The 15,948-nt window shown below is 37.8% G+C and overlaps 1 protein-coding gene across 10 annotated transcripts in view; it reads left to right on the top strand.

Moving 5' to 3' along the window:
• Window positions 1–14,747, top strand: part of EYA1 (EYA transcriptional coactivator and phosphatase 1) — a 374,117-nt gene extending 359,370 nt beyond the window's left edge. For 6 of the 10 annotated variants that reach the window (XM_027561158.1, XM_027561159.1, XM_027561168.1 and 3 more), the window contains 2 exons: window positions 1,831–1,930; window positions 12,705–14,747. In XM_027561158.1, coding sequence (XP_027416959.1) covers window positions 1,831–1,930; window positions 12,705–12,798 — 194 coding nt within the window. In that variant the 3' untranslated portion in view covers window positions 12,799–14,747. Of the gene's footprint in view, window positions 1–1,830; window positions 1,932–12,704 lie in introns of all 10 variants that reach the window. The other 4 variants (XM_027561164.1, XM_027561161.1, XM_027561162.1 and 1 more) reach the window with 1 other exon arrangement.
• Window positions 14,748–15,948: the final 1,201 nt, after the last annotated feature.

Below are 15,948 nucleotides of genomic sequence, written 5' to 3'. Positions count from 1 at the left end.
CTCAAATAATCTGAAAATGTGAGGATAATAGGAAATTATAATAACAAGAAAGTATTTTTAATGGACATATTGTTTGCAATATTGGAATTTTTTTCAATATAGAATAAAAATTCAATTTAAATACTGTACAGTGGTAGAAATGATCTCAAAACCAGTGGTAGAATCATGTTCCTGTGATTTTTTTTTTTTTTTTAGTAATAAAAATAGAGATTGAAACTCCTATTAATTACTGCTCATCTTGCCATCAAATGAGATTGTAACATGGGGATCAGTGCAGAAAAACCAGGGATGTTTTCCTGTAGGCAAAATGGCAAAATCAGAAAAGGAAAGGGACTGGTCTGTCATTCAGCAGAGAGCTGTGATGTTCTTTCAGACAAAATGGATTCATCAAAATCAAAATTCCATGTAAGACCTCAAATTAATCTCTAAATGTGAGCTTCAGTTTATTAATTCTTATTGTGTATTCACAATGAACCTTATTAGGAAGATAGTATTTGGGTGAGAATTTGTCCATCACAGCTTTATTTTAAAGTCACATTAAGTTTACCTTCCTTTTCCCGTGAAGAGGAAACTTTACAAAAACATGCAAACATTTCGCTCTAAGGGGGAAAAGAAAGTTTCATGACATCCAAGTGTTCGGTTGTATATTTTTTTGCAGTGAAAACCAGCCTTTGTATTTGTTTCTCAAAGTGATTTAATATTTCACAGGTTAGTGAGCAACTACAGAAGCATTGAAATGACATCTTTGAATAAGGCTGGCTCCATTTCATTCTGTCAGATGCAAACTAGAGATTTTAGTGCAAAATACAAATATAAAGCAGACATTTGTTTAAGCAAACAAGCAATTTGTTCGTGTGTATATCTGATCCTTATTTGAAAGAGGTACAGGTCCCGCTCAGCCATTCACATCTGAAAACTATAAACTGTCCCATTGTCCATTAAAATGACCTTATTGGCAGCCCTGGACTTGGAACCCCAGTTCCTGTTCTGCAAAGCAACAATGACTGCATTAACCACAGGGATGTGCTGACAGCGTAGCTGCCACTGGAGCCCAAACTAAGTCTTGACGTGGGAAAGATAATAGACAGATAAAGGTATCCTGTTACCTTTATCCTGCTTTTCCTCTAGGAAAGTACTTTACTGAACATTAGATGCCTGGGTCAGGCAAGCATGCTCTGGTAAGGCCCCAAATTACATGACATTCATTTTAGAAACAGTTTTCCAAGAATATTTCCAGTCAACACATTTGGCCTTGGAAGTGTCTTTCATTCAAAGAAGTATTCCAACCTGAAAATGAAGGGATAAACTAAGTCCGGTGTTTGATTTCTCTTGCCGTAACAAAACCAATCCTTCAGTTTTGTTCATCCTTCTCAATAGCCTTTCAATCAGATATTAGATTCAGTGTTTGATAGATCATGAAATGTTTTTTAAATCAAGTTAAAATATATTGGCAGAATGGCATGATTTTTAGTCTCAGCTCAGAGGGGGCAAAGTACTACTACAAAACAATACTTTTTCTACCAAATTTATACTTTAAATGACTAGATCCTACTTTTTAATAAATGTGTCTTGGAGGAAAAAGTACTAAAACTGTCAATTTCCCAGGGACAGGATACCACATGGGTAATTATTCATTTATGGTTTTTGCTGTATTGTGCTGTTCTGCATCCTCCCCAAATGGCATGTAAAAGCATGCTTTTCCTAGTTCACACAAGTATGATAGAGTTGGGTCAGAAGCATAAAGACAGCATTTTATATAAAAAGTTTAAGTCCTAGAGTGCTGACTTACCCAAAGTTTACATTTTTTTGTAATTTACTTTCGTTCATTAGGAAAGGAAAGCTGTTTTGAGAGAATAATTCAGAGGTTTGGAAGAAAAGTGGTGTATGTTGTCATAGGAGATGGTGTGGAAGAGGAACAAGGGGCAAAAAAGGTGAGTGTTCCTCATTGGTGTTTCTTGTGCCCTTTAATTTTTCTTAGTCCTCAAAATCCTGAGCTGGATCATTTAAACACATTACATTCCTCTGAAACAGATTGTGAATGCGTTCAGAACTGTAAGCACTGATCAAGGGCAGAGTAGAATTAAATCATTATTGAAATAATCTTTTTGAAGAGGGATATTCACAAGCTCAGGGGTCATGGATGGTTCATCTTCACAGAATGTGGACTTGGGGAACAGAAAAGGAGGCTTAGCTCTGCATCTGTCACCTGGAATAGAGACAGCATACATGCCTGCTAACGCCAGCATGCCCCTCTCTGCACCCACGGCAGACATCACCTGGTGATTAAACCTTTGTTACCTAAGCCTGGATGCAGCCCACGAACCTTCTAAACATCAATTCAGAGAACCTTCTAAACATCAGTTCAGAAAGACGCTACCAGCTGATCAGAGCTAGGATGCAGAACTCTTCTTCCCTAGAGTAGAGCACCTTCTTTTGATCACAGGGTCAGTGAATCACCCCTTTGGGGATATGCAGAGAGGAGGAAGGAAGCAGACCCACCTGTTAGCTCTCTTGATCCAGTTTACCCATCACATTTCTATTTTTCTGCATCCCTGCAAGGATAATCCTGTCATTTCCTTTAGCAAAAGCTTTCTCATGAATGTCCTTCATCACATTTTAAAAAGGGGGAAGGAGAGGGGACCACATTCCTTAGCCAGGCATTCAGGGTCTACACCATCTAGTAACAACCTACTTTTCAGTCTCCTCCATTCTTGCATCTTAAGCTGTAGGCATATTGGTCTGCTTACCTTTCTCTGGCCACGCCCAGGACCTCCTCCCTGCTTTCCCCAGGGCCCAAATGTCACTGTCTTCCTCATTTTTCAAAATCCAGTTTATATACCACCTTTTCTGTTTCTCTTGTTTGTAAGAACTCAGTTATAAGTAGCACCACTTATTCTATAATTGGAGAAAGCGAAAAAAGTGAAAGTATTAGTCACTCAGTCATGTCCGACTCTTTGCAACCCCATGGACTGTAGGCCCACCAGGCTCCTCTGTCTGTGGAGTTCTCCAGGCAAGAATACTGGAGTGGGTAGCCATTCCCTTCTCCAGGGGATCTTCCTGACCCAGGGATCAAATCCAAGTCTCCAGCATTGCAGGAAGACTCTATACCATCTGAGCCACCAGGAAAGTCCTTAATTGGAGAAGCTATGGGAAATAACTTGGATTCTTGAGCCAGACAGCCCTGCTTTTGAATTGCAGCTCTGTCATTTACCAGCTCTGAACAGGTTACTTTACCCTTCTCTCTCTTTATCTATACATAGGGACAGTAGCAGCACCTAGCTCGTTGGGCTATTTCAAGGTTTAGATTTAGTTAACGCATTATGGACTGTGGGACTTTTGCAGAAACTAGCAGCTGTGGCAGTTTGTTACATCAGTGAATATTTTGAAACACTCTGGTCAATAACATTCAAGTAACAAGAGATATATTGATATGTCTCTGGTAAATAAGTTGTTAAGATATAAGACAGGGTCTGATAACTATGAAGTATGCAACAAGTGGCAGCCATTATTATTAACTATTTGTGTATGTGCCTGACTCAGCAGTTAAGTATGAGCTCCTGAGAGGTAGGAATCTTATATTTTGATTGATTTTTGTTTGGCCCTCAGTCTTCATTTCTTTTTCACAACTCCCTAAATCTTGGCACAGTCGTGCTCTAATATTTCTTAAATTGAAGAGCATTAAATATTTTGAGATTAACCAATAGGATAATTTTTTCATCTCTTGCCCACACCCTCATTCATAGAAATGACACAGTATATTTCCATAAAGGAGGAAAGCTCTTCTGGCATATTCCAGTATATCCCAGAAATGGCACCACACCATAGATGCAGTATGGCACATGGCCAGCCTCTTTATAGAGTCCAAGAATGGTAAATTCACCTTCAGTAACCCTGAATTCCAGTAAAAGCATAGAAAGTGTAAGTCGCTTAGTTATGTCTGACTCCTTGTGACCCCATGGACTGTAGTCTGCCAGGCTCTTCTGTGGAATTCTCCAAGCAAAAATATTGGAGTGGGTTGCTATGACCTTCTCCAGGGGATCTTCCTAACCCAAGGATTGAACCCACGTCTCCTGCATTGCAGGCTGATTCTTTACCATCTGAGCCACCAGGAAAGCCCATCAAAGCATAGAAACTGACCCTAATTCTATAAATAATAGATTATTTCTCTTATATTCATAGATACACCATATTCCCAGGATTACAGTTTCCCAAGTGTGATCAGCACTGGTGGAAACCCACCCACACTTTTAAAAAACTTGATTCTAAGCAGTTTTTGCCATCTAAGCACTCACTCTGCATTCCAGCTTCACCAATGGCCATTGTCATTAGCTACATCTGTTAGCCCTTTGGGCTGTCTTCATAAAAAGAAATCTTTCCCAGACTAAATAAAGTGCCCAAAACTCAACCCTGGAGAGTTAAAGAGAATATTTGGTGCAAATCCAGACTCAAGTCTTTTTCTTAAGGAAGCCTCTGTAATCCCCTGCCATTTCTAGACTGGACCTCCTAGTGGCAATGGGAACATGGAATAGTTTTGCACCTCTGAGCATCATAGAATTGAAGAGCAGAATTGCATGCCAGGATGGCCCAGGGCCAAGGTGTGAATGTGCCCTCCAGGCTGGTCCTTCTCCATCTGGTATTCAGCAAAATATTTTAAAGAGAAGCCAAAATGTGGCTTTCTGGCTTGTGGTAGACAGAAGAATGTTTATGTAAGTGATGACTTAATATGAAAAAAAAAAAAGAAAAGAAAAGACACAAGTCAAGTCTTTGGTCCCCAATCAAGGATTCTGTAGACCAGTTTCTTCCTAAGCCTTTATGAGAAGTTTTTTTTCTTAGATATTTCTGTAGGTGAACACAACATGGAAAAAGAAAAGGAATTACTGGTTTGATGTTAGAATTGAAAGTAGAAACAGTACTGAGAGTATTTGTTCCCTCTGAAGAGCAGTTAAAATTGTTTCCAGTGTTTATCCCTTGGACATAACTATTCTTTTTATTCAGGACAAACACACACACCTGTACCAAAAAAAAAAAAAATAGACAACTGCTTACAAAGAACATCCTCTTTAAATTGTTTGACCGTGAATAAGAAGTTGTAGCTTCAACTTTGTTTTAGCTTCTTGGGATAAGTGTTTGTGATCAGTGCAGTACTCTGCTACAAAGGAACTCTGCACTTTGAGACCTACCAGCTTGGAAACTCTAATGCAACTGTAGCCTGGAGTTGTAAGATCTTTATGTGTGTTTGTAAATTGTACAGATTTTTCAGAAATATTCAGATTCCTAAAAATTGCACCTGTGATTCAGATGTCACAGGAAGGTGAATACTTTGGCCAAGATCACACTGCTTGAAAGCTACCAAACTAAGATATGAAGCCAATTATATCTTCGAGATTCAGCACAAAGTTCCTTCAAATTATAAACTTCACTTAGATATCTTAAATATGATTTGATTTACAAAAAATAATTTTAATGCTTTTAAAAAATTGTTATAGTGTGCAATGTTTATTCCTTTGGGGAGGTATATAGAACCGTGTTAAGTGTTCTCCCCATTTTATACTCATGATTAAAATTTTTTAAATAAGTCATTAATTCTAGTTTATAATTTGGTTCACAAGCATTTCAGATCACTAAATAAAACTGACAGTGAAACAGTGAAGTGCCGCAAGAGTGGGTACTAAAATGATTTGCAAGATCAAAACATTTTGCTTTTCTTCTAAATCAGTTTTAACCATTTAGCTTGTGTCTTAGTTTCCTGTGTCCTTTTAAAAATCTAGTACAACACTCTTGCCTCCTACCTGTAGAGAGGTCTTTCATCTCCCTAAATAATGTTCTTTTGCTAGATGTAGTGGTTTTTTTTTAGCCCAGGACTGAAAACTAGTAAGTATTCTGCCAGTTACCTGTTTTGTTATGCTCAAAATCTGCTCTGTCACCATTGCTCTCTTTTCCATACAATTCCAGGAGTTTCATCAGTAATTTGATCTAATTCTGTAATTGTATCATTAAAAAACATTCCTTCAAAGAGAAAAGGTTAGAGATACCTTTGTTTTTGAAAAAACATTATTCTAAAAAGATCTTAAAAAAATTTTTTTATTGGAGTACAGTTGATTTACAATGTTGTATTAGTTTCACATGTACGGCAAAGTAAATCAATTATACATATATCCACTCTTTGTTAGATTCTATCCCCATGTAGGTCATTAAGAGTGTTGAGTAGAGTTCCCTGGGCTGTATGTGCATGCTCAGTTGCTTCAGTCGTGTCCAACTCTTTGCAACAGTAGGTCTTTATATATATATATATATATAATTAGTGTGTTTATCGGAGAAGGCAGTGGCACCCCACTCCAGTACTCTTGCCTGGAAAATCCCATGGATGGAGGAGCCTGGTGGGCTGCCATCTATGGGGTTGCACAGAGTTGGACACGACTGAAGCGACTTAGCAGCAGCAGTGTGTTTATGTCAATTCCAATTTATCTCTCCCCCTGCCTTATCCCTTGGTAACCATAAGTTTGCTTTCTACATCTGTAACACTTTGTTTTATAAATAAGTTCATTTGTACTGTTCTTTTAAATTCCACATTTAAGTGATATGGTATTTGTCTTTCTGTGTCCGACTTCCTTCACTAAGGTGCATTCATGTTGCTGCAAATAGCATTATTTAATTCTTTTTATGACTAATATTCCATTGTATATGTGTACCACATTTTCTTTATCCATTCCTCTGTTGATGGACATTTAGATCGCTTCCATGTCCTGGCTATTGTAAATATTGCTGCAGTGAACACTGGGGTGCGTGTATCTTTTTGAATTAGTTTTCTTTTTCTGATTTCTCATTGCTAATATATAGGAATGCAAGAGATTTCTGTGTACTTTGTATTCTGTAACTTTACCAAATTCATTGATGAGCTCTAGTAGTGTTCTGGTCCAATTTGTATCCCTTTTCTTTTTCTTCTCTGATTGATGTGGCTAGGATTTCTAAAACTATGTTGAATCATAGTGGTAAGAATGGACATCCTTTTCTTATTTCTGATCTTAGAAGAAATGCTTTCAGTTTTTCACCCTAGAAGAAATAAGCAAATTCTAAAAAAGATCTCTTGTAAGAGTTTTCTTCAAGCACCTCTTTGTTCCTAGAAAGACTGTTCAGAGAAACTATCTCCCTGTCAATATCTTCCTTTGATGTATATTATGTCTTTTGTTGTCAAAATTTGCCATGCTTTTTTTTAACCATAAAATTTCTTGTTTTCCTAACATTCCTCCAGTGAAAATAGTTAAAGCATGATTTAAAAATCAAAATGTAAGTAATAGTCTTCTGCACACTGACAGCAGTTTTGGTTTATGGAGCAAAATGGCCTTGTTTTATAACTTTCACTTTATTTACTTTTCAGAGAACCACCTAAAATGAATCTCTTGTAAATAACATGGAGGGAAGGGGGTATGACAAGCATCCATTATTCTGCATAATAACAACAGCTTCATCAAAAATGTCCATTTTCATTGTGCATCCCAAACCTTGCCCAAAACCAAGATGAACCTGAGAATCTGCTTCATAATGCTTGATTCTGAGTTTATTTGGGAGAAAAATAAGGACTTTAAAAAAAAAAAAAAGTATTTTTGATGCAAGTTTTTGCTTTTAGTTTTAAGTGAAATAAAGGGATTACTGAGTACAAAATTTTGTTCTAAAGCCATTACACTTATTTAACTTAATGAGCACAAACTATATGCCAGATCTTAAATTGGATTTCATCTTTAAAGTGTAGACTTTGTCCAGAGAGGATGCAGATATACAAATAATCATAGAGCAAAACTGTGCCGAAAGTTTCATAAATTCTCAGAATAATCTGTTTACAATTTGTGAAGTATTTGTATCTCCATATGCGATTTTTTTACATACATGCATAGGAAAGCACAGATTTTATTTTTTATACAAATTATAATTATATACTTTTTTTCTATACCTTTTTTTTTCCCACTTAATATATATCCTGGTAGTTATTTCATATCAGGAAGCACATGGAGCTCTGTATCTCTAATGCTTATAAATGACCACATCAGAATTTCATTACATCAATGTGCTATAATTTAACAAGTCCCCTGGGGCTCAACATTTTGGTGGTTTCCAGAATTTACTATTATAGACAGTTCTTATGTGGTTCGCGTGGGCAAGTATCAATACATTTGTGGGATAAATTCCTAGAAGTGTAATGCCTAGGGCAAAGGCTATGTGCTTTTATGGTTTTGAAATATTTTTTAATAATTCAGCAAAATTCAAATTACACGTGAATGTTCACACGCCCAGCTTTTTGTATTACTGATCTTATGTATAACCAGAAGGGATAAACAGACAGGAAAGGTGGCAGAAGGAAATTTGGAAAACCGCACATGTGGGCAAGAGGAACGGAAAGGATGTGTTATCATCTTCCCATTAGGGAATATTTTGGTTCCAATGACCCCAAAACATGTGCTACTTCCCAAAATTTAAGTCTTGGTGCCCATTTTTCTCAATTTATGCCTAATCTCAATAAACTAGTCACACACACATCAGTTTAGGCTATTATTGTTAACTGTTCTGGTTTCAGGGCTCTAGTTATGGGATGGAGTATCTCCATGTTGTTGTTCATTCGCTAAGTCCTGTATGACTCTTTGCCACCCCATTGATTGTAGCACACCAGGCTCCTCTGTCTTCCACTGTCTCCCAGAGTTTGCTCAAATTCATGTCCATTAAGTCCCATTTCATCCATCTGAATATCTGCATATGTATGTGGTGTAATCTCACCATCTCTTTATCCATTCATCTGTTGATGGACACTTAGGTTGTTTCCATATCAAGAGTATGGTAATAGTTCTGCTATGAAGATGCAGGTATCTGTTCAACATATTATTTGCATTTCCTTTGGGCATGTATATACCCAGAAGTGGGATTGTTTAGTCCTGTGGTAGTTACGTTTTTAATTTTTTAAGGAACCGCCAGACTCGTTTCCATACTGATTATACCAATTTACATTCTGACCAGCAGTGCATAAGGGTTCCCTTTTCCCTACCTCCTCATCAGCATTTGTTACCCCTTATCTTTTTGATGAAGGCTGTTCTAACAGGTGTGAGGTGATTATCTCATTGTGATTTTGATTTGTATTTCCCTAATTAGTAATGGGGAGCACTGCTTCACATACTTGTTGGCCATCTGTATAGTTTCTTGACAAAAATGTCTATTCTGCCCAATTTTTAGATTGTTTTGCTATTGAGTTTTATGATATTAACCTCTTATCAGATATATAGTTTACAAATTTTGTTTTCCTCATTCCATAGGTTATCTTTTCATTTTGTCAATCATTTCTTTTGCTGTGCAGAAACTTTTTAGTTTGATATGTCTTCCTGTTTATTTTGTTTGCTTGTGCTTTAGGTGTCATATCCAAAAGATCATTACCAAGGCTGATGTCAAGGAGTTTTTCCCCAGTGTTTTCTTATAGGAGTTTTACGGTTCTTGGTCTTATTGAAGTCTTTAGTCCCTTTTAGGTTGTTTCCTTCTTTTATAGTTTGTTTCATTCTTTTATATGTGAATAGCCAGTATTCCCAGCAACATTTATTGAAGAGACCATCTTTTCTCCGTTGAGTATTAAGCATATATACATGGCTTTGTTCTGGGCTGTTGATTATGTCCCATTTTCTATGTATCTGTTTTATTCTATTATATACTGTTTTGATTACCGCAGCTTTATCATACAGCCTGAAATCAGGAAGTGTGATGCCTCCCACTTTGTGCTTTCTCAGGATTGGTTTAGCAATTTGAGGTCTTTTAGCTCCATATACATTTTAGGATTGTTTTTTCTACTTCTGTAAAAATCGCTATTGGAACTTTGACAGAGATTGCACTGAATCTGTAGATGGTGGCTCGGAAGAGTACAGAGACTGCCTGCAATGCAGGAGACCTGGGTTCTGTCCCTGGGTTGGGAATATCCCCTGGAGGAGGGCATGGCAGCCCGCTCCAGTATTCTTGCCTGGAAAATCCCATGGACAGAGGAGCCTGGTGGGCTGCAGTCATGGAGTCACAGTCAGACACAACTGAGCAACTAAGGACGCACACACAGTATGAACATTTTCACAACATTTGTTCTTCTAATCATGAGCGTGACATACCTTTCCATTTATTATTTGTGTCAGTTTCTTTCATCTGTGTCTTATAGTTTTCCGTGTAGAAATCCTTCACTTTTACTGTTTTTGATGTTGTAAACGGAATCACTTTATTATTGGATAATTTGGTCTTAGTGTATAGAAATGCTGATTTTTGTAGGCTAATTTTGTATCCTGCAACTTTGTTGAATTCATTAATTAGGTCTAACAGTTTTTTGTTGGTGTCTTTAGGATTTTCTATACATAAAATTATGTCATCTGCAAATAGTTTTACTTCTTCCTTTCCAATTCTGATGCTTTTATTTTTCTTACTTGATGTGCTGGCTAGGTCATTTTTGATTCTTAATCCCATACTGCCTTACATTGTAATAAAAAAGTTTCAGCAGATATGTCTTGCCTGCTGGTTCTTGGCAGTGGGAGGATATGTTATGTATGTATATTATTTTATAAATCTGCTCTAGCTATAGTGCTGAGCAAGTAATACTTTAATGAAAAAGTTATTGACTTTATTAAACCTAGGAGCAACCCTGAGTCATTTCCCCTAAACCGTTACTTTACAAATAAACAAACTAGGGCTCCAAGGAGATGTCATGATTCAAAGTCATGTTACTAAAGTCAGAGTTGAGAGTATAACCCAGGTCTCCTCATTCTAGAACCTGCTTTTCTTTTCCTCTCTTGCTACCATCACTCTCTGATTTGATATAAGAAATATTTGTTCCAAGCTAAACACTGATTCAGGAAAAAAATTATTTACTTTGCACTTACTGGGCCTGGGAAGCTCTTGTTGATCCATAAAAGCTTCACATTGGTATGCGCCTACTTAGAGAAAATGTTATTTTGCAATATAATTATTTGTTAACACATGTTTGAATCCCCTGTTCTCTTCCCTAGACTCAGTCGTCTTATAATTACTCAATATTAAATGTTCTTAATAACTATCAATAGGATAGTCCTCTTTAACAGGACTAACCAGGTCTTGCACCATTTGACTCCTACAGCCAAAATGTCAGAGCCATGTCTTTCTCTCATACAGCTAGTATTCGAACAATGAGCTTGTCCTTTATCCTCCGCCCCTTCACACACACAGCCATTACAGTGCTCTTCTGAATGATCATCCTTTCATAACTAGCTCAGTTATTACCTCTCCTCTTACCAAGTGTCTCCCTCAGTTCCCCAGGCACAGGGAGTCACCTCCTCCTACTCCTTTGAGGTGAACTTGCGTGATTGCCATTCATGTCTGCTACTCAACCACAGACTATGAAAGGGTGGGTCAGGGATGTCTTGTATGCCATGCTTGCAAACACAAAAATCTCTAATGAATGAATGCAAAATAGTACAGTATATGTTTATGATCTAAAGTTGCCCAGTGGAACATGATAAATATTTGAAAAGAGATCTCTAGTATTTGGTGCTGAACTGTTATTGAAGGATAACAAAAATAGAGATACCCTAAAATAGTATAGAATCCAGAAAGGCCTACATGTGATATTGGACTATGGTATATGTTTTTAGCAGATCACTTGAGACAAAGACATTGACAATAAGTAACAATATTTTGCATCCCCAGAATAACAACAGGTATGTGGTCTATACCAAAACAGTAGCTTCTACTGTCACTTAGATAGTCCCCCCAAAACTCCTCAGTTCCAAATTCTATTTGTTTTCATGCCATATTCTCCTAATAGTCTGAATTGTTTAAAAACCCCATAGAACTATCATCGCAAATTATACTCAGACCTTCACTTTTTGTGTAAAAAAAAAGTTTTCTGTGGGCTTAATAGAATTTTATTCTCTGAAAGGTGATGATTATCTGTCTCTTATGTAAGATTTTGCTCATACATATTATAATGTTTTTGAGCCGTAAAGTTGATAATCAATCATGTTTTTATCTTTCATGGATGATGAAGCTCTTGCCGGGGAAGGGGGCTGTTTTTCTTGTCTCTGGTTAATTCAGATGTTTTACAAAGATAGCTCCATCATTTAAGGAAGATTTTTTAGATTGATGTTTTAAACAACTACAAAAAAAAAAGCTGAAAAAACTACGTTAGATGTTCATTTAAAATGTTCTCATATGGTAATGTTGTTTCAAGGTCAGTGTGAACAATGCCTGATGGAAATAAATGAAAAAAATAGTTGTTTCAATCAAATTTTGATTTTAGAACTAAAATCAAATTTTGCCAAATGTAAAATACTACCAACTAAGGAAAACCGCTTAAACTTGCAGCATGAAAGCTCCAGTGGATCCAGATTTTGAAAGGCAAATATTTGACACATTTTTGTTCACAGCTACTGGGTTTTATTTGAAGTTTGGAATAAGCATTCAAGCGGCAGTGTAGGTCTGCTTAAGAAATACCCATCACCTTCTTAAAAAAAAAAAACAGACTCCCGAATTGCATTTTAAAATGCACTCTGGCATTCTTAGGGGAGGAGTAAGTTTGGATTTTGTTTTAAACAGATGTGATGTTGAGATCTTAATGGGCAGTTTTCACAGCTCGGAATAAAGGGGGGGGTGGGCAGTGAAGTGGACTGACAGAGCAGGGCTGGTGCTGGGCGCGTTCCCCATCCTCACCACGTTGTCTGCCCCTCCGCAGCACGCCATGCCCTTCTGGAGGGTCTCCAGTCACTCGGACCTCATGGCCCTACATCATGCCTTGGAACTGGAGTACCTGTAACAGTCACCTAGCACTTTGAAGCTGCACAGCCGCCCTGTGACCGGGGGACACATCCACCAAGCTGAGTCCCAACTGGGCGCCAGACTCCAAATTAACATTTCAGCATTTTGACACCCAGCTGCTGTGGGTCCTCGCCTCCACCTCTGTGGGAAATGAAGGACACCACACCCCTTTCTTCAGAACGGCTGTTGACTCCTAGTACTGTGAATCCATTGCAAATAAGCCATGAGAATGTTCTAGCACAGTGTAGTGTGTCTTGGCCACATTAACTAACCATGGTTCGAACCTGTGAAGAAAGGACCTGCAGACGCTTTATGTTTCTAGCATCTTCAATGTGACATAAAACAGCTTCTCCAATACAGCAAACTTGATTGCACAACAAAGACTGAAATGGGTTTCCTGAGTACCAGTGGGGGGATTTTTCTTGTAAAGGTTTACTTTTTCTGGTGTCTCATACCCAGGGTCTTCTGTACATCTCTACTTATTTATGAACAGACTTTAAAAAAAAAAAAACAGCTTTATCGAGGTATAATTGAAGAACCATACAGTTCACGCAAACAGACTTTTGACATCAGATAACTGAAGAGACAGTAGCATGACAGAAGCGATCGAAGGCCCTGGCCTCATGACACAGCAAGTACTTTGAATTTTAGCACATTGCAAAGTAGTTTAAAATATGTCTAATTTAAACGTATAATATGTACATCACTGAGACAATCATGTACAGAAAGAATTTTTGGTGTAAATTTGTAATAATGGATGATTTCTTTTACATATTGTTTAGAAAAATGATATTGAAAGGTAGCAATGCCTTGATAGTGAAGTATGAGGAGGACCGGCACAGACACGCAGGGCCTTCTCCAAGTACTGGGTATAAATATGTAGATAATGGATTTTTTTTTTTTTTTAGATCATGTTGTCAAGACCAAAAGCATGGATGTCAAGTGTCAATAGGATTTTGTTTTCTAATAATTTTTTTCCCCAATCTGTACTTTTTTTTTTTTTTTAATGCTGTTAGGAGGGCCTTGGTAAATAACACATCAGTGTCTTAAACAACTGGGGTCGGGGTGGGGAGACAAGTCCTCTTACAACCTCACTTTTTCATTTTTAGCATTAATGCAGTGTAACTATTTGGCAAAGGAGAGTTATTCAAATGCTTCTTCCCATAGAAAGAAGGTAGATGATGGATAGATTTTATAAATGGCTCATGAATTGGACACTAGCAAAGGGACACTATCATGTGTCCAGATGATATTTTCTTGTTTAAGGAAGGCCATGACCACATATCTGCAAATCAGCACAACTTTGTATTACTTCCTTACATTCATGTTCTTTCTCTTTCCCTCCACGTCCCACCATCACCGCCCACCAGAAAAGTTCATTGCCAGCAGTGGGACATGATCCAGTCATCATCACCAAGAAAATAATGCTACTCTTTTCACCCCATCCTAACTATATGACAAGCGTAAATCTGAGAAATGAAGCTTGTCACCTTTGTAATACCCTCAAAAAAGTTCAGCCAGAAGTAATCCATCAGTTTATCTAGACACTAGTTTCTCTCATCTAAAGGCCTTCCATTGTCATGAGATTACTTTTTGGATGAATTTTCTTTAATAGTATATTGGAGGGAAAAAAACCCACCAGCTTTGACCCAAAGTAGCTACAGAGCTGCCCTATCCTTTCCTAAGGTTTCATGTTGCTGCTAGAATTAGTCAGTTGTGAATATCTCCAAATTGTTGAATCATTGAATTCAGTTGTTTTTCCTCTCTTGCTTGAAGCAAACAGAAGTCAACAGTTTTTTAGCCTTTCCATTTTATGTTTTTGTACTCTGCAAACTGAAAAGACAAAAGTTTATCATCTTGGCCTTACTGTATAAAGGTGTGTTGTGTCCACAACTGTGTACAGACTTTTTCTTCAATTTGTGTTTAAATTAATAAAACTGATTTGTGAAGTACTGTAAGCTCCCTGTCAGTGTTTTCTTCATCTTTTGGTTCTGTAAAATAGCAGGATCTTGGTGGTGTTAGAACACTCATAGTCCAACAAAAGAAAGCTGTATGGAGCAACTGTAGTAATGGCTTTATCAGCCCTTGCATGGAACTAAGCTAGAAGAATAACAGCTGTCTCTTTGATCACCATTAAGAACAGATGAATGGAAAAGCCTTTTACTTCCTCTGAAACTATATAAACAAGACTTTCACTCAGATTTATCTGCTATGGAACCGAATTCAGCATCAAGTATCTTGGATGTCAGAGCATAGATTTAGCCACTTTAATACCCAAGGGACAGCAATGGAAACTAGTTTCCATTCCATTTCATCTGTAAAGAACGCCCACAACATACATCTCTAAGATTTGGCCAGCTTCATCACTGACAAAGAGCCATATAACAGCACAACTTGCTTCCTCCTGGGATTTCATCTTAGAAACCCAACATTCACACATACAGAACACATGAACATCCAACATGCAGTGGTCTGACTCATTCATCAGGCCGAGGACATTCATTTTTCACATGCACACGTTTGGCCAAGTGGCTTGAATAATGAAGTGTCTGTGCATGCTCGGTTGCCCGAGAGTGAGACATTTGGAGAATGTCTGTAGGCAGGGGTGGGGAGTGGAGGGACTTTTAGGTCTCAGGTGAAGAAAGTATGAAAAAGAGTCAAATGGAGAGCATACCCTCAAAAGATGGATTTTCTAAAGTGCTGCTTCTAACATGATACCCTTTGGTCCATAGATGAGAGGCCACATTTCTCTCCCTGCCATTCTAGACTTTTCAGATACAGTCTACTTTCTTTCCAACATTGTCTCTCGTTATTCTTATTATGAACAAACTTTCTGTCCATGTTAACTGATCTCTTTAATAGACCCAACAGCCCCTAAGAATCCTTGCCTCACCTCTACTCAGGGCTTGCCCACTGCCATCAGTGACTTCCTCCACCCTCCATCCACCCAAGCCATGTTCAGCTCCAGAGCCTTCCTTGCAGAACCTTCTTTCCCATCCTGGCACACAGTGCTAGCTCTTTCTCTTGAACTGCTCCCACCTCCAATGTCCATAGTCTTACTGACTGTTCATAATACCCTCCTCAATGTGGATGGAGTTTACATCAGAGTAGGCGTGAACAGACATATGAGTGAATGAGGGAATGAATGAGATATATTCA

This window comes from Bos indicus x Bos taurus, chromosome 14 (genome assembly GCF_003369695.1).
Source record: "Bos indicus x Bos taurus breed Angus x Brahman F1 hybrid chromosome 14, Bos_hybrid_MaternalHap_v2.0, whole genome shotgun sequence".
NCBI classification, from domain to species: domain Eukaryota; kingdom Metazoa; phylum Chordata; class Mammalia; order Artiodactyla; family Bovidae; genus Bos; species Bos indicus x Bos taurus.
This window is presented reverse-complemented; position numbering and strand designations above follow the sequence as displayed.